The sequence below is a fragment of the Symphodus melops genome (assembly GCF_947650265.1).
Source record: "Symphodus melops genome assembly, chromosome: 10".
Lineage (NCBI taxonomy): Eukaryota > Metazoa > Chordata > Actinopteri > Labriformes > Labridae > Symphodus > Symphodus melops.
The window spans coordinates 14,715,546-14,735,623 of NC_136700.1; the positions used below are offsets into that span (position 1 = coordinate 14,715,546).

Genomic DNA, 20,078 nt, shown 5'->3' on the forward strand with positions numbered 1-20,078 from the left:
TCTCCCTACATGTTGTGTTCCTGTGCTTTAAGCTGACTTCAGGGGAGTAGACTGACGGATTCACTGCACCACACAAGGAGTCATTATGGAAATGAAGAAAGTTGAGGCAGGAGTTCAAAGCCGATATCTAACAAACAACCTCCAGGGGTTAAATAAAGATCAAACTGAAAATAAGCCCTCCTTTGAAACTTGCAGTTACTTCATCAAATAATTAAGAGGTTGCCCAATTCACACAACATGAGGACTCTTATGGGGGAAATGGAGTGAGTAAAATGTATCTCTCAGGGTGTCGATGATACACTTCACACATAATCAAAGGGAACTTTAGTTATTACACCCTGTAAGTAAACTTTGGAGCTTTTCAGAGACGATGTCCTTATTTTCAGTCCATTGTCCAAATGTTACATAACATTTTGAAGATCCTTTTAATTGCACCATTAGGTTTATAAGAACAGCTAACAAATTCCTCAAAATGTAAGCGAATAGGGTCAACGTCAGCCATTCTTGTTTGGTCCCCAAAAAAAAAAAAAGTCCCCTGATTTATTGAGGCTTGAATGAGCTTAAGTTATGGTAGCCTGCATGAAATACCGTGTTTCATGTTTATTTCAGGTCACATTTTCTGGTGCAGAAAAAGGACTGCTAATGAACCCCTCATCCCGTGCATTGAGGGGCTTCTGTGTTATTTTAAAGGTGTAATCACAAGGCCTAATTATGTGTGTGAAGTTACTCGTGACCAGTGAAAGAACAATGTAAAATCAGTGTACAGCCCTTTTTTGGTTGGGTGTCCTTGATAAACCACAGAGCTGTGATTTGTTGTTTCTAAATAAACACTCCATGGCTACACACTGCACGATTTCTAACATCTAAGATGTTCTGCCTCCTAGAAAACCCAACAAGCCGCATCAACTTCGAAGTCTATGACAGCTGCGTCCATGCACTCACTGCGTTAAGTATTCTGAATCTTTTTGTGCAGCAGCATGAGTCTGCTGTTTTTAGACTTGGGAGTGCATCACCTCCCCTGTGGTAACAGCGCCTGTTATCATTGGGAAGCAGCTAATCTCATAGCAAAGCTGATGAGGATATTCTCCACCAAACACCCCCACCACCTTCTATTCCTCCTCCTTCTTCACGTCACCCCCCCCCCCCCCCCCCCCCCCCTTCCCTCCTATAAAGCTTGGCTCCAAGGAGAGGTTATTGATGATGAGACTCCTAATGAGGAGGGTGGAGAGGTGCTCTTCTTCTCCGCACTGTGTTCGTGTGTGAGAGAGAGAGAAAAGCCGGGAAAGAGAATGAGAGTGTGTGAGAGAGAAGGTGCCTGTTGGAGGGTGTGTGAACAGAGGGGGGAGTGTCGTCAGCGTTCACCGTCACTGTGACTCTGAGACATTAGCGCACCCTCCCCTTCTCCAGCATCCTTACCTTCAGCCAGTCTGCTCTCAGTCGTCTGCCTGCATACAGCTCTCCTTCTCTCTCTCTCTCTCTTTCTCAAACACACACACACTCACCTCAGCTTGCTGTACGAGCGACAGCTCCCTGAGCTCTGAGGAAAGAATTGAAAAGACTCTCAAAAATCAAGAAAAGAGAAGACGAATCATTTAGAGGATGAGGGTCAGGATGAGGTTGAGCATGTGTAATCCCACACAGACTGTCGCACGGAGCTTCACACCGTCCCTGCTTCTTCTTCTCCTGCTGTTCCTGAGCAGCAGCAGCAGCAGCAGTATTGGGGCCGTCCCCTCTCCCTTCCAGCTGGCACCGGACACCCCAGCTCCAGCTGAGCCCACCCCGACCCAGACCAACCCGCGTCAGGACCCCTGTGAAGGGAGACCCTGCCTTAACGGGGGCTTCTGCCTGGCCCTCTCCTCTGCCGGCAGGCCAGAGGACACCTGGGAGTACACCTGCACCTGCAGCCAGGGCTTCACCGGACAGAACTGTGAGGTAAGGTCATGTTTTACTATTTCATCTTCTGGGTTTTAAGTTTTTGCGTGCGAAGCCTGTGCTCGTATCTGATCTTATTCCTTAGATTTAGCTTGACTGAGCAGAAGACTAAGTGAGGAAAAATGGTTGTTTGCATGTTCATCTGTTGTTCAGTTTCATGAGGCACAACTGCAGCATACAGAGGAATCGGGTTCTGAGTGTTCTTCAATATGCCAGTCAGAAACAGGTTTTGATTCTTACATGTATTTAGATTATTTTACGTATGTTTGAGCGAGCTGTTTCTTGCTTTAAAGAGTAAGTTACTCAGATGAGACGTCACTACTATTCCGTCATCTTCTTGTTGTATAAACAAAGAGCTCAATCTGGAGGATGAGCGTGAGAGACCATGCATCTCATCTGTTTCCATACAGTAGCTGACGGTGTGTGTGTGTGTGTGTGTGTGTATGTGTGTATGTGCGTGTTTGCTCCCTACTGTTGGAGAATTCTTTTTAAAGGGAGCATGTGCTGTCAATGAGACATCGGAGACAAGTGCTGCGTTGCTGTGGCAACAGGAAGGGGAGAGCAGCAGCAGTGAGATGTGAGCGACGACTATGGATGTGTGCTTGCGTGGTGTGTCTTTGTGCGTGTGACCACTTACTGTGTGAGTTGTTTGGCATGTTTGACACGCCACTTTTGACCGTGTTGCTTGATGGCATGCTCTTAAGTTTAGTTTATACATCAGCACCATCAAGGAGAACTGTTCAATATTTCCATCTATGCAGCCCCTCTAATGTTCTGAGACCAACAAAAAAATCAAATGTGCGAGAATCTGATGACATCTGAGATTATGATGATCGGGCCAAAGGAAAACTGCCTTCATTAGTGGAAACATCTGGACAGTCTTAAAGTAACTTCCTGACCACTGTTTCCTGTCTCTTTGAATATAAAAATATCAACAGTTTTTCAAAATCAAATTTTTTTTTACTCCCCGACCTGTAATGTCCTAAATCAAGTGAATCTGTATGGCTTTCAACTACTTCTCATGATCGTTTACTTTGCAAAATTGATTTTTTTTTTTCAGTATTAAAATTCATATTAAATCTACTACTTCTTTCGGAGGTGATTTCCATTATTGATTGCGTTCAAGAAAGGTAAAGGATGATGTCTGATAGGGATAAACGTCCCTGAAGTTGACCTCTACACATTTCTCTGTCCTGCTTTCACACGTCCCTCCAAGGACATTTGAAGCAGTGAAGCAGCCCTCTTTCCTTTTAATCTAGCACTTTATTGATCTGCTGGATTGCATAGAATTCATTTGAGCTTCACGATAAATGGACTGTGGCAGAGCCTCTTTAGCAATAGGCTCACTATGCAGCTAGGCCTGTGAGTCATGCAGGGGTGAGAGAGAGCATCCGGCAGCAGCAGCACAGAGGATAAATGAGTCTGCTGCAGCATCACACAGGGATACAATGGCAAGGTGACTGTGTGAGTTTGAGCAGAATCACCAACAGGTGGCAGCCATGCCTCCCCTTGCGTTTACATGATGTGCATACACTGTTTGCTTATCTTGTGTTTGCATGCTGGCATACATGACAGTGCAAGGTTTCCACAGGACTGAAGATATTTAGCGGAGCATGTAGCCACAGCTAGGATAACGGTCTCCTTGGCTGTCCTGGTTTCACGTCTCAGAATAGAAAGCAGCTGCAGTTAGTTTCCTCTGCAGCCTGCTTCACTGCACACAAACCACAGAGGACTGACTTGTCACACAGTCTGGAAATTTGCAGCGAAAATGTTCTGTTTTTCACGCTCGGAGGAAAATAAAAACAATTTCTCCTTGATCACACTGCAAAGATTTTCTTCAACTGAGACACCTTGATACAAAAAACATCCATTCACTCAGCTCTATCTCTTTAATGCACCAAATTTCAGGTCTAGCACGGGCCCAGTCCAGGGCCTGAGGGGGGAATCATTGATTTTTGACACGCTCCGCTCTTACGGGCTGTTTCTTCTCCATGGAAACTGTAGCATCGGTCAATTCAGATTTGGTAAATGACCTGAATGGCTGGTTTGTGTCCTCTGTCCTTTGCATGCGTCACGACATTGTCCAGTAAGGAGGATAGGAGGAAGGATGAGTCGGGGGAAGAAAAGACGAAGGGATGAAAGAGCGAGAAGCTGGGGAGAAAGCACACTGAGTGAATTATTATTTATATAACGCAAGTAAAGTCCTGGTTTTGGAGCTTAGACAAGAAGAATTGTTATATACCAGTGTCATGTTCTCACCCTCTCTCCCTTACTCTTCTTTTATCTCAAAAGTCTGTGTCAAGCCTGCAGAGCCTTTTCTCAAAGCAGGATTAACGCAAAACCCAATCTGTGTCTTTCAAAGCAAACTTGAACAGTAGGTGTAGGATTAAAACGCGGTCATGCTTGTTGATTTTTTTGATATTTCACAACATTTCTTAAATTATTTGACAAGGTTGCTAATCCTGCTTTGTGACTCACCCCCTGTGGCTGTGTTTTCACTCTGGAGGAATCAAAAGCAGCCTAATTCAAACCACAGCCGCCGGCACCAGGGGGAAAAAACAAACCCTGAAATACTCTTCTAACCGGATGAGTGTTCATAGAAGCCAGCACCTTTTCCTGGATGGCAGCCTGTAAGCTGTCCTTTTGGAATTAACTGGCTTTTCTCTGAGTTATTAGTTTCTCAGCCTCTTGCTTATTCATTATTAAAAGGCCTGCTGTGTGCCCTGATGGATTTGGTAACTTGCTGTATAACACAATGTGGCTGTGGTGGCACAAAACAGCCGTCCATCAGAAAATCCTCTGAGCCTTTGCTGCTTTACTCAGCCATTTAGTGATATGAAAGCACTGAAAAGACTGAAGTTAAGTTTACAGCCCCAACATTGTGAACACAGGAGGCTTTCATTATGTTGTGCAGTTATTTGGAGAGGGGGTGTGGGACTGGAGGTGGTGAAAGATGGAATATCTGTCTAAGAAGCACAAAAGTAATTTAGCTTGTTTCTGCAGATAGTTCTGGATTTAATAAGATCAGAGTTGTGCAGGCTTCTGTTTTCCCGTTTTTATGATGATGTTTTCAGATCTTATCACCTTTCTTTCTTCCAACATGTAAAGCTGCTTTCACACTCTCAAGGTCTCATGTTTCCCCTTTTTTTTTGGCAATTATTGATATTGCATTTCCTCATTAGTGGAAATGTAGAGTAGACAATTGATAACACTTTCATGTCTTCAGGGTAAGACTTAAGCAGATTATGAACTTTGCACAATTGGTTATAGGGTACTCATGAGTCTGGCTCAACCCAAGGGTGACCATTATGTCCATTAGATCCTTCAAACTGATTTGTTGTTTTGAAACATGTGTTCTTTCAAAATGTTAACATTTTATTTACATTTTATTTATTCATTTATAGAGCGCGATCATTCATTTCACCTGCTGTGTCAAATGCTTAATGTATTTAACGACAGTGAAAACATGTTGTAATATGATCCAGATTGACAACAGCTTGATTCTTGACATAACTGATTCGTAGCTAAAGGAACTAGAAAGTTCAAATTTGACAGATTATTTTTGTGTTCACAAGACTCAGTGACATGTAGTCAGAACATAAATTGGATTTTTTCACTTGCAATAGAACTGGGGAGTAAAAAGTGATGAGTCATTCAGATGTTTTTTTCCGTTTGTTTGCGTACGAGCTCTAACACTAAACAATATATAATTCCTGGCAGGACTCAGAGTTAGTAGACAAAGCCAAGTCCTAGAGCTGTTTTATTATCATTGTGAAAAACGTTAGTCTCTCTCTCTGCATGTGTGTGTGTGTGTGTGTGTGTGTGTGTGTGTGTGATGGTGGGCAGCCCTTGTCTCCCATGGCCATTCACTTTGCTGCAGCAGATGCAGCCTGAGCCGCATCCAATTAGGCCGAGCTCAAAGCTCATCACCAGCCTTTGGTGTCTTTGATATCCCTTGCTTGTTAGTCAGTGAGAAGATCCAAGCTAAGAGAAATATGTTTCTATGCACCGTGTGTGTGTGTGTGTGTGTGTGTGTGTGTGTGTGTGTGAACCCTCCTATCCTCTCCTTCCAGAGGGACTTTGTTTTATTACTCTATTTGCTGAAGCACTTCTATAGAACTCAGCGGTCAGTAAATTGTGTGTCTTCCTTATTGCTCAGCACGGTCACAAGCAAATGCCTCTCTTGTGAAAGGACTATTTTATGTAAGCTTGTTGTGAAATCGGGTATGGCTATAACCAAGGTTTGTTTTCATTATCAGCTGCCAGTATTATTTCTTTATAGTATCTGATTTAAGACAATACAAAGCAGAGTTGTATTCTTTCAGACAAAGAAGAAAAAACATAAATCATCCTCTCTTGGAGTGCTGCTGATTCCAGCAGGAAGAGACAGAGAATGAAGAAAAAATGTGAGCAGACTAATTGTGAAATCCAATTACTTAGCACAATGACCACTAATTTGCTATTACTCTGTCAGTACAGTGTTGGATCCTGTTGGGTTGATTTAGCACAAAGTGAATCAGAGGATTATTTTAAGTCTTCTTGTAGGATTTACTGGTGGGCTTTAAATGATTTTTAATAAAAGCAAGTCATCTGATATCTGCTGTAGTATCTGTAGATACTGAATTTCCCTCGGGATCAATAAAGTATCTATCCATCTATCTATCTATCTATCTATCTATCTATCTATCTATCTATCTATCTGTCTGTCTGTCTGTCTGTCTGTCTGTCTGTCTGTCTGTCTGTCTGTCTGTCTGTCTGTCTGTCTGTACTGTGGTTCATTGTAACTGCAGGACTGTCATAGAGATAAATATGCTGGAACAGCTAAAGCAGCATTTAAGATAGTCTTAAACTTGGCCTAGTTTATTTTATGATTGCTTTTGCAGTCAATAGTCAACAAAAAAAGAAAAGAAAAAAACAGGATAGTCAATACTGTATGCCACAGTACATCATAGTCACATCATGTTGTCTCTGTGAAAATACAATCCCTCTATTTAGTCCACTGATATGTACTGATACCAATATGATAATATATAAAACGTTGGTATATAAAACTTTACTTTTATCCTTGCTTTGTTTCTTCAGTGTTCCACTTTTCTTTTTCTAAATAAAGACATTAATGACGTATTTTGGTCAAAGCTGATATGAAACCACTTCTCTCAATGTTGCACCAAAATTGAATCACAGTCACTGGCAAGGAAAATGAAAACAATATAGAGCTGCACCAGCAGCAGCCCCTGAAGGCTACAATGGTCTCTAGGCTATATAATGTGAACTGAGAGATTGTTGACGTTCCAATGTGAGATCATTTTATTACAAGAAAAGCGCTCTGAAATAATCTGAAGTTGTGTTCGATTAAAATTATATATTTTGTTCTGATTCCGCCGGGATTCAAGAGAAAGTTCAACCCTTGAACAAAATAGAGGGAGTTGGTCAATTGGTGCACTTTTCCAAGTCATCTTTAAAAAAACAAAGTAGCTGTAAAATGTTACATGTTCTGCTATGAACACATTTAAATCCTCTGTTAATCTGTTTCTTAATGGTTTGACATAAGCAGAGATGTTTCTTTGGTTACATGCTGCTTAAAAGACTGCTGCATCCTTTGATAAGGCAGCTATCCATCACCAAAAAGATATACTCTTTCAAGCTATTATCACTGTGCTTTCACTGATCTTCATGTTGATGGACTTAGATGTTTTCAAGCCGAGCATGCTGCCTTTGAACAGAAGGGCTTGAGGCCAATCCCTTTTTGGTCATTTCCATATCACACATCACATGGCCTTTTGATGTGTGTGCAGTCCAAAGGTGGGGCTGGTATTGTGGTGGGATAAAAAAGTGGGAGATGGTCTGCATAGAAGGAGTGACTAAACATGCACATGGCTCATCATCTTGTATGGACTAGCTAAAAGTCATATGTTGGTTTTTGTATCCATTGATGACCTTGACCAGGTTAATTGATCAGTATGGCATTTGCAATTTTACCTTTATATGTAATGGATATTAGCATGTTTAGCCCTATGAGCAGTAAGGTTTTAGAAAATACTTTTGGTTTAGTTTTCATGAAATAACTGAAATAACTCAATAACTGAAAATGATTTTTGGAAAATTTGAAATAGCCAGGAAATCAATCCTACAGACAATGAGATTAACATTTACTATCAGAAATGAAAACCTTCACTTTGTGATGGGCTATAAAACTTAGCCCTCAGGAATAATTTTCAGTTTTTAATTGTGTTAATAGAGCAATCTCACTGTAAAAAAATGACTTTGTCCAACACTTAAGTTTACTTGAATTGAAATTCAATTCAACCTTCGCAATGGCCTACTTTGAGTCAGCTAACAAGCGCTAACATGCTCAAACAATAAATTAATGTCATCTTTATAAACATTTTACCTGCTAGATTTGCCACTATGGATGAGTTAGCTTGCTGACATTAGCATTTAGCTCAATTAAAGCCCCACTCAGCCACAGCTTAGAGAGCTACTATATAGCAATACCGTTGAACTCATGTCTAACTAGTAAAGTCCACTGTATTACAAATCACATTTACCCACTACCACTCCTCAAATGTATGTGTTGCCTACATTAATTAACAACAGTCCGGCGAGCTGAAGTCATTATAAACACATTATTTAGTTTAAAAAATCAGCAGAGAGGTCTGCTAATGTTTCATCTCTGCTTCCCTCTGTTTCTCGTGTTTCCTTAAATAGTCTGATCACTTGCCACATATTTCATGCCCTCCTGACTGCTCACATATCTGCAGTCCATATTTCTTCTTTTATTACCACCACTCATCATGAAGAGGGCTCTTAGCTCCGTGTCATTGAATCTCTAATTTTCCTTGAGTCTGGTGGTGAAAACTTCCATCTCTGTCCTGGATTAGAAAAAAGTCATTTTAGTTTGGTTTAGTTTAGTTGTTTTTTTGTTCTTGTTTTTTTCGTCTGCCCTCGTTGCAATTTATATCTTTAATAGAGCAGGAAGTTGTGTCACTATCAGCAGTGTAATGTCAGAAAGGGCAGAGTAGCTCTTACTCAGCAGCTATTCACCCGAATAATAAGCCCCTGCTATGACACCTTCGTTGTACGGGAGCTGGTAATGACTCTTCCTGTTGTTGTAGCTCTGAACAAAATAAGTGTGTGTGGCAGTTTACGGAGCTTTTTGTGTGTTAGAGGTCGAAATTTTGAATCACTTTGCTATTTTGCATAACATTCATCATTACAAGTTATAGATTTGCAGATTTTTACTTTTTGGGGACAAGATCAACAGCTGAACCACAGCACTAAGTGCGCTTTAGTATGTACAAACAGAAAATGAACCCATCACAATCCATTCCATGCAACACTCAGCACTGATTCTGACTGTATTGTGCTCAATCAGATGTTTTGTATGTCCAAGCTGTTTTAGTTAAAACAAACCAGTGCACATAAGGGTAATAACTCAGCAGCCTAATGACTTCACAGGAGATGATTGATTCTGTGGCTCATTATTGTCTTGGAGTAACAGTCGGCTGACTTTGAAATGATTTTGTTAATTTGTACTTACATTAACTAAAACAATATGTTTGTTGTGTGAATGTGTGTTTTTTTTGTCTATAAATGCTTCAACATGCTCTGTGTGCTGATGTTTATGTTTGTTAGCTATCTGTGCCTGTGCATGTTTGGGCATACTCAAACATGATTTTTATTCTGTAAAGACATTTCATTTTGTGTCAAATTTGGTGAGAGTGTGAATGTTTTTTGTCTCTGTGTCAGCCCTGTGATTGACCAGTGCAGGTCTTACTTTAAGACAGCTCTGACTGGCTCCAGCCCTTTTGAACAGTATAGATAAATAATCATGGATGGTTAGGTTAAAGGCCAAAGATGGGTCATGGTAGATAGTCTAAAGATAAAAAAGGACACACAAATCTCAAGAAGAAAATATGCTGGCTATGAGGGCTCTACACACTGTAACTTAAAAAAACAGACACATAGAGAAAATACACAAAGGTGTCTTTATCTTTATGATGATATGTACAGAAATTTGTTCAAATGTTTCTGTGTTAAAAAACAACAATAGCAATCAAAAAATAACCAACATTTGTAACACATGGGAAGAGGCATGAACAACAATTATGACACTCATAGCTCATGTTCCTTATTTGTTCAATGTTTTTTTTCAGTGTACAGTGCAGTACCACTGTAAGGAACAGACTTCAACGCAACACACAGCAGAGTCAGTTTGTGTATCATCCTCGGCTCTGTTGCCCTCCTTCTTTCCCTGCAGAAGACGGTGACTCAGTAACAGATGCTGCACTGACTCCTGCTGTCCCCTTCTCAGACGAACACAACTTGTCAGTTAAGTTGTTCTGACAATATGTTATTTAATCACGCCAACTGGGAGAGAAGCCAGTGTGCTTCGGAGTGTGTGTGTGTGCATTAAAATGCCAACTTAATAAAAAAAAAAATCCCTTCAGGGCCAGAAGAACACCTCCGACAGAGAATGAAGCAGGGTGCAGGCAGCAGCCTCGGGCATCAGACACACAGATTAGCTGGTATTAACAGCAGGGCCTGTCTGCTGCTTGATAGGAGAGGCGATGTGGAAAATTTGGCAGTCTTTTGGGGATTGTGCTGGAAATGATTTATTCATAAAATAAATATTGAACTTGAAATGATGTAAAAGTGTACCTGAAGCTGGGCTCTGTTATTGAAATTCAAACTGCAATCCAGGGAGGGATTAACAGGAACACAGGCAAAATTAGTCCAAATGATTCAAAATTCAAAGTATAGTTGTAGTAAACTCAATTCATTGTGCATAAATCTTCCAAAAGTCTACCACTAAACAATAATTGATTTTTACAGAATTTGCATTATATCAAAAGCATAATGTCACATGTATTATTAATTGTGTAATACAAAAAACAATGTATAGGCCTATAAATAAATCGTTCTTCCTTCTTCTACAATTTCACATTGTTTTGGTCACTTTATTCAATATTCCAGATCAAGGCATCAATTTAAAGATCTAATTACTAAAGGTTCTCTTACTTCTCTGTGACTCCGTGGTACAGTCGGTTGTCTCTCAACTAGAAGGTTGAGGGTTTCATCTCTGGCTCCTGAGTCCACATCAGACATCAATCATATCTGTCATCTATCCCTTCTGTGATGTATGGATGGGATCGCTTACTTCTGATGGCAACATTTTACATTGTTTTGCTGTTGGAAAGTGAAGTAATCTTAAGTGTGAGCTGTAGGGGAACAGCTGAGCTCTCAGCGGGAAGGAATTGATGGTGACTGCTCCGTCTCCTGCTGATTCATCTGCCTCCCACACAACTCACTTCTGATACATCCATCATTGTTGATCAGCAGTCAATCCCTTTTTATCAGTGGGATATTTTACACAATTACAAGATATTTACTTTAGAAATGTCGACAACATTTTGCAGGAGTGTTAAAACTTTATTTAACAAAAACAAGTATACCATTACTTGATGGGAAACGTATGCTCTAACCAGGTCTTTTGACTTATTACCATGTACATTGTGCCTTTCATGTATCTCAAAGAAGCAAATAAGAGCTTAGGAAACAGAGACAAGGTTGAACTATCAATAGTTACATCTTTCTTTCATTTGTACGATATCTACAATGATAACAAAACATTAACATTTGGAAACATTTGCCTAACACTACCCACAATGAGGCAATTCCCTAGAACACTAACACCGGGTGATCTGTACCCATACGATTGTGATCATGTGATATTCATTGTGTTGCGGCTGCCTTGAGTAGTTTCATTCTGCTCACTGGTGTCATTGTAGGTAGGCTTGTTTCCCTTCTCCCACCCCTGTTTTTTCAATAGGCATGTGTTATGGTGATTTTCATCCGGCCTTAGCGATTGAGAGTAAAATATTTCCCACAGTTGTCAGTGATGCAGGGAGGCTGTGCCAAGGCTCACAAGGCGCAGGAATGGGTGGACCAAAGAAAAAGCTCCCAGCTCCATTATTTATTTATTTTCATTAATGATTCCCTTTTTTTTTTTTTTCCTTTTTTTTTTTTTAACACATTTTAGAGCCTATTTATCCCCCAAGATACCTTTTTTGTTTTATTAGATGTTATATAGGGGGAAACAAAAGAAGGATAATTTAATTTGCCATGTATTGATGCACTTTAATGTATTTTGAGGAGAAATGTGTTTTTATTGGCATAATATACTGGGTAAAATACCCGCTGTTAAGGATGGTGTTACAAATCTGTTATTTAGTGTTCCAGGGTGTGTTTTAGACGGCTGCTCTCCTAAATGGTCCCTTATCAAGACTATGACTGTAGATTACTATGATTGAATCAAACATCCTGCAGATGGAAATCGAACACCATAATGTAATTAAATCTGCAGGTAAAATTGTACCCAATGAATACATTATTGATCTTTGTTTCAAAAACAAAAACAAGTCTAGCATTTTCAGGAATATATGACACAAAAAAAAAGTGCCTTTAAGCAAAAGAATGTGTTTAGACAAACACATTCAGAAGGTAGCACTATAGGGTTTGGGCCTCAGACAGAGCTGGAAACAGAGTACATATTTTGACACTTTACTTCCTTTATAATGGTACCACATCTCTGTTCTGGGTCATGTTTGTTATTGTTGTTTCAGCTCATCCTTCCTGTCGTCCTCTTGTCACAGTTGAACATGATATGTAGGCGATGTAAAAGATCACTCTTAGCTGGTCTAAAGCTCCTCAGACAGAGAGAGAAGCTGCGTCTGAGCCATCCAGGCTTTTTAAAGCATGTTCTTCCTCTCTGCAATAAAACAGCAGGAAGAGTAGGAGAGCGATGATACATGTCCGGTGTCGTCCCCCACTGTAGGACCTAGTTTTCATTGCTTTGCCCCCTTTCCTATTCTAAGGTTTCCATGGCAACAGAGAGATGACGAGAGGAGCCAAAAGATCAACAGGTGCAGAGAAAATGTCAGAGCTGCTTCCTGTGTTCCTCATGAGGATTTTTTTTAATCCCGAAAGGGAACAGAACAAATCATGCGGCCTTCATTATGCTCTCTGAGCAGTCAGAAGGAGTAACGTCATACTTACAATGTTATTCTTCCGTATGAAACAGTTCAACAGAGTTATTCCTGTTCACAGTAACCTCCTGCTGTTGGCTGACTTCCTGGGATGCTGGTGAAGCATGTGGTGATAGCACACACATCTGATTTTTAGCAACAAAGAGAACAGCATGTTCCACCGTTTCCATGACTAATTCCCAGAGGCAGCAGGACCAGCTCCAGACCCATTTATAGCCCGACAGGAGGCAGAGAGGGATTTTAGGTTATTTTAACATCTGCCTCATACCTACTTAAAACAATCAAATTTGACCTAAAAATCATGCGCTCAGATTTCAATGGGCAAAAAAGAAAACCTCAAGACACATCATGTCTTCTGTCATTCCAACAACCGTTTAATCATGTCACCAGTAGGTATTGCTTTTTTGTTTTTTTAATCAAACAATTCTCATCTTGTTTTGAAGGAACCCTTTTTGTAAGTAGGTCAGAGCAGACAGCAAGCTCGTAGATCAGAGGACAGAACGGCAACCATCTCCACCAGCTGAGGCTTGAGTGAGACACAGAGCTTTTACATTTGAGAGATTTTCCCCAGCAGAATGACATTTTACCAAAATTCATCCTTTGGACAAGTATGTTGCACGTTTAATGCATCTAAACATGTGACAGTAATTTGTCATAATAACTAATGTTCCTGCTTCTCTGTAAGCCAGATCACAGTGGGTAGCAAACTTTTTATGCAGAAAGTAATGATGAAACAGCATGTCACACAGAGAGACCGCTTAAAAATCAGGAGGGGGCCGTTCATTTAAACCATTAAGTCCTCTGTGTCTTACAGACTGCATCTGATTTAGTGGTTTATGGAAGGCGGCAGACAGGTACAGAACACAACTGCTGCTGAACCACTTGTTTCATGTCCATGATATGTTGCGTATGAGTGCTGTTTGCACACACCAGTGCACTGTAGGACTGAAGGACATATGTTCTTCTGTCATTTTTTATAAACTACTCTGGTTGATAAACTCATGTCACTGTCTAATAAACACACAAACATTATACAGAAGAAGCGATTAGACAAAAACACAGCAACCTCCACTGTTGAAGGATGAACCTGCAGTTCATTGTTGCTAACTTGAGCCTATAGCTTCAAGAGACGTGGAAGTCATACCCACCAACGACCATTCGAAAAGGACAGTTTTTACAGCTTTGTTCAAAAACAGAATTCTGTTTGAAATGTCTTCATCGGCACAAACGGTACAACAGTGGATTTTTTAAAATGACTCATCTGTTTTGATTTTATGAAGGAGAAAAGTATTGATAATAAGGCACATGGCTGACCTGACTGATGGGTGGTCACTGCGTAGCTGTTTGTCAGGAGGCTTAAAACCTGCCTCTGCTCCAGCTGTTCGCCTGGTGTTGGGTTGACCTACAGGCTTTGTCCACATTTATTTACAATCCACCAATTGTCATGACACTCAAACCATATTTAACAGAGCATCTTTGGACAAGACCCCTGTGAATTTCTTTGCGTTTTTTCAGTGTAGTCTAGTATGAGTTTTTTGTTAGTCTTGATGAGTTAGTTGTTTGTAAAGTGGAGCTGGAGCTTGTTATATAAGTTAAACGCAATAGAGTAAAGATTATGTATAGCACATTTCTGTTAACATTTTTTACATGACCTTGCTGCAGGATTTTTCAGCTTTACATTTCCAGTGTGACAGAAAAGATAATTAGAATAAAAGTAATATAGGATGATAGTATTGAACTTGGCAAGAAATGCAGAAAATAACATGACATTGCTTTTAGTGTGCTTTTCTCTCATTGTCAGTCCTTATCATAAAATGATACATTTTACTGGGGTAAAAATAAGGACTTCCTCTTTTTTTGCTGTGGTTCTTTGCATCATATAATCTCATATCCTGATATCTTCCCAAGAGCACAACTCGTCTATGCATACTTAATCCCCCAAAAAAGATAACAAGAACAGTCGCTCCCAGAGTCAATGCTTTAAGACTGCTCATCCAAACTAACTTTCACTCTGTTCTTAAAGGGACAGTTTGGGTTTTTTGAAGTGTGGTTATTTGAAGTATTGAAGTGAGTTTACTACAGTAGATAGCGGGCACTGTGACTCAGATTTTGAGAATGGTTCCCACGTTGAAAAAAAGCTGTGTACTGACTACTAAAATTTAAGCTTCATGACCGGAACAGCTGATTGGATTGTGTGTTGTGCATGTGAAGCTGTTGGTAGTGCCAAAGGAAAGGGCTGAAGTGTTGAAGATATTCAAATATACAGCAATACACTGAAAGTGCCCTTTTTACTCCTAAAACTTTTGTAGATGCAGAAGTAATGTTTCTTGATTGACCCCTTCTGCAGCAGTTTATTGGCCTGTAGGAACTCTGAATGGTTATCTATTGTGCATACACCACTATTGATGAACACATACAATCACAGTTCCTTTAAGCACATTTATTAAGACATTTGAATCTATAAGTCATTCACTCTGCATAAAAGTACCAAATATTTCAAACCATGAAGTCAGTTTTACTAAAATAGATTCCTGTCGTTTCAACACGGACTCAAGGCCAATGAAGGACTGTACAGTGTTGGATCGTTCTCACTGGAGAAATGATTCATCAAGTAGACAGTCTCTCTGTCATTGTGGTGAGGGAAAGCTGCAAACAGAAGAAGTAGTACCAAACAAAAAAGCGAACGTCAGTGCGTCTGCTGCAAGAAAAGCTTCTGATAAATTCACAAAGAGCCTGAGAGCTCCAGATTTGTTTTAGTGCCTGCCTGATAGGATAAGAAGTGTCCTAGCCCTCAAGATGAGACACTTGCGTCCCCTGCAGCCCAAGAGGTAAAAATAGAAACATGAAGCACATCCTCCTCTTAATATTCTCCTTACTTCTCTCCTTCTCCTCCAACACCTCAACGTCTCTGTATATTTTAGCCATTGGCAGAGTGAAGAGGTATTGGTCTTGCGAAGGATGCTATGTAGCAATCATGGGAGGTAATGTAATGTAATTTATTTGATGACAGCATAGAGACCCATGTGGGCCAGAAAGACTGAAGCGCCAATAAAATATGTAAAGAAGTCCTCTGATGTAAAATATATGATTTGGATGGAAAATGATCTGCGTGAAGGGCCGTTTCACCTCATTAGCATGTTCTCCCCTCTCTCTATCCCCTGCTCCTGCATTTACATCTATTTATGCATCAAAGCCAGATTGAAATTTATCAAGGTGCTACGGCGCGTTTGTCGGGTTTCATGGATCCCAAATTTAAAAGAGGGGTTGCTCTTTGATGCCACAGGGCCAGGAAGTGATGAGGAAGTTTGAGAGCGAGGGAGGGATGGTGGACGCTTTGATGTGCAGAAATAGAAAACATTAAAGGCTTGCCGTCTAAAACACACACTTTCTGGCTACCACACCAGCTTAGTCCTGTGTAACTAGATGCTACAACTTACTACAACTGGAGGACTGTGATGCAGACAGTTTTGAATACGGATTATTGATCCCAGAATTATTGTGATGTGATTTTTGGAAACTTAAGGGCCTACTTTGCTTCAGAGGACATTTTCACAGCAAATTCTGGCGTATGAATGAATATCTGGACCATTCAATTTTTTCGGCATATTATGAATATTGTGTATTTGCATGTTTTCTGTCCAACTTGCAGTCCAATAGGTGACGTGATATTAGTACTTGTAAAGATGCTTTTCATAGGCTCAATCTGATTCAGGAATGCCTTAGTAACAGCAATATTGAATAAATGCTACAGAAGAATTTGTTTTAGGGACATAAATTATTCCTCTAAATGCTTCAGTGTGCTTAAAGTTCCCTCGTGCAGGGCTGTTTAGCGGTATCAGCAGGCAGCTCTTTAGGAGTCAGCCAACAAGGTTAGCACATCTTTCCCTTTCCCCTTCTACACTCCCTCAGCCCCTGCTGTGAATAATCATGTGCTTTAACGATGCTGCATGAAAGGGTGTACACACTTTAAAGGAGAGGATGATCATCTACAACATGTTTATCATCTGTGTCCAGTCCTGTGCTGGTGAGAATGAAAAAAGACAGAGGTTAAAAGTACCTTAAATAAATATCAACCATGCCTACTCTTATGTGCAACGTGTTCCTCTTAAATTATTTACACATGTATGTTCTTCCCTGAAAAATAAATATGGACATATATTATAGTTCTCACTCCTGTTGTAGACATGATGGCACCACAAGGACAGAGCATTGAACTACAGGTTGATGACAACATAGTGATCAATACTTGTATTAGAGGCTGGAGGGGGGTTGAGTCACAAACGATTCCAGGTAAATGGTCACATAAGTTCTGGGGTGCAGTTTTAAAAAAGGACAGTGATTATCATTGCTGCCAGTTCCTTCAATTTTCACACAGCTTCTTTGAGTTTGTACTTTTTATGGACAGCTAATTTCTGAGAAGCTGTAATGACCATTGTAGGAGAGGGGTAGAGAGGTTTACCATGACATGAGATTAATTTGTAAGATGGATCTGTTGATCATTAAGCCAGACCAAGCTTTCCGTCTTTTCTTTTCTGTCTTAAAAAAAAAAAAAATGACATCAATGAGATGATGAATGTTTTTATTAATCTTTTTTTTTCAATGTCTATGTTTGAGCTTTTCATGTCTTTATTGTAGAGATAGGACAGTGGATAGTGTTGGACATTAGGGAAGGAGAGTGTTGAATGATGTGTAGGAAAGGAGCCTTAGGATTTGAACCTGGTTGAGGTGACATTCATCGTGGTGTTCTACTCAAATTGATATATATTTTGAAGAAAAGATTCATTAAAAACATGTTGAACTTTGAGGGACACAACATTAGTAATGCCACAGAATGAAGATGTGCAGCTACAGTAGATCAACTTACATGATGCGCTGTATAAGTTCAGTCACAGAACATATATTTGCCTTCACAGTCGGGTGTGTTTCTCATTCATCCTTCTTGTGATCGTCTCTCAAAATTCCGCTGTCATTCTCTGGAGCTGTCATTGGGTATCATCAGAGGTATCTAACCAATTGCATGGCATTTCTCCCACATCGCCAACCTATCGTTGTTCCCCTTTTAAATATGATTCTTTCTCTGCCTTATTTCCTTCATGCCGATATTTTGTGCATGCCTCAACCTCCCCATCACAGGTCCGTTTTGCACAATCATCATCCATTAATTCTTCATCCATCTGGTCTCATCAAGTCATCAGCTTCACCACCACCAGTGTCTGAACTCCATGGGGGGATTTATTCTATCAATGCTTGGAATTGACATTCTCTGACCCCCTCCGGTTTTTGTTTTCTTTTTTCTCTCTTGCCCTTTTTAGATTGCGAGTCTCATGCCGTCACTATGCCTTTGGGCTTTTAGATTGATTACATATTTAAATTACATTACGACATTGAGGCATGACGCACATACAAGAAGTAGGAGCTTTGCAAAATACACAGAAGATTTTTCTACCCTGCTGGCTTCACCTTTCTTTCCCCTGTAACGCCTCTGTTTCTATGATATCAGCGGTGGGATGACTTGTTCCCACCGTTAAACCTCTGTGGCATTCACACTGAATGTAAGACGTTTACAACAGCACTCAAATGCTACATTGACAATATAAATGTTTGGACAGAACTTAAACACTTGTAATTTCACAAAGTGGATCACTCAAACAGTCAGACAATCATAAAGGTAGTGCAAAAAAACTCACTGATAACATCTTTACGATTAGTCTTAGTTTCCTGCCATGTCAGTTTAACAGATCTTGTAGATTTAAAAAAATAATCAGTTGGTCTTTATCAAGAATTAAATTTAATCAAGGGATTAAATTGACTTTGATTTGGGTTATAATTTGGGTAATATAATATTTGGGTGCCTTCCACTTTTTCTTACATTTCCTGAACAAACTGCTAAATCATGTGACTCATTTTTAATGTTAACAATCTCTACACATATTGTATGCCACATAATCAGAAGGCAGTAATTTTAAAATATGATGCTGACCTATAAAATGTTTCAATTTCCTATTTATTGGAGAACTGGACATTTACACACCAAGCAGACACTTTGTTTGCAGTTGCGTTGCACTATTGGGCTCGACAAAATAAATAATAATAATAATCAATCAATCAATAATCTAGATGTTCACATTTCTGTGGGATTGTTTTAAGAACGACCCACACGTAGTAATACAATTAGTAAGCTGGTAACTGGAGCTAAAACTTCTGATGTTTTTTTTCTATCATTACAGCTGTTTGTGGTGTCTGTGAGATTTGCATCTCTTCCTGCTTCAGCTCTTCCTCCCAGTCATCTCTGAGGATTCCCGTCTGACAGCTGACAACTCTTCAAAGAGCTGAACTTTACGCTCAAACTGTTTCAAAACAAGCGTGTGAAGACTTCTCTCTTTAAACAACATAAAAGAGAAGCTAACTCAGTGGAAGCTAACTTTCTTGTTTTATTGAACAGTGGAAAACATGACGTGTTTACTGAAGGGCATCAATGTAGTAGAGCCCTTGTATTGACAGCATGGCCTTAAGAATGTTAGGGTCTGTATCTCCTGCTGGTGAAACCGGACGGAAATATTGAATGAGTTGAAAAGACAACATCTGGGCATGCAGTTATTAACTCTGTCATTTTCTAACTTTATCTTTGTACAGATTTAACTTTAACAGTATAATGGATGGCACTAACAATTCATCAATGACATACGAAAAGGTTACTAAAAAAAGTGTATTTTTCTTAAGGTTCTTCGTGTTTGTTGTTTTCTAAAGAATATTTTACATTTCAAAAAACCTTTTTTAACTAAAGACCTGTGTTTGTACCTCAGCTCTGGTGTCACTTGACAGCTGTCGCTCTCTTCTCAGTTGATGTTTAGATTTAAGTCTGCTTTGTACCAGACAGGACTGAGGAGTGTTTGTTTCACACTGTTGAGTTTTGTTTTCTTGAAACTGTCACTAGTCTTACTTTGTTGGTTTCCCCATAACTAAATCATTATTGACTAAGTTCCATTATAAAACACAATTATTCAATTTCGCTCCCGGATGAAGATGTTGTCTAGTGGAAGCAGCTGAATTTTTAGCAGCACTTTGAGTCCAAGATGAATTTCCCCAAAAGAACAATAA

The 20,078-nt window shown here is 39.8% G+C and overlaps 1 protein-coding gene across 1 annotated transcript in view; it reads left to right on the forward strand.

Moving 5' to 3' along the window:
* The first annotated feature begins 1,271 nt into the window (after nucleotides 1-1,271).
* dner (delta/notch-like EGF repeat containing) overlaps nucleotides 1,272-20,078 on the forward strand; it is a 60,636-nt gene continuing 41,829 nt past the window's right edge. The window contains exon 1 of the mRNA XM_079353511.1: nucleotides 1,272-1,932. Within this exon, the coding sequence (XP_079209637.1) occupies nucleotides 1,600-1,932 (333 nt within the window). The 5' untranslated portion in view covers nucleotides 1,272-1,599. The remainder of the gene's footprint in view (nucleotides 1,933-20,078) is intronic.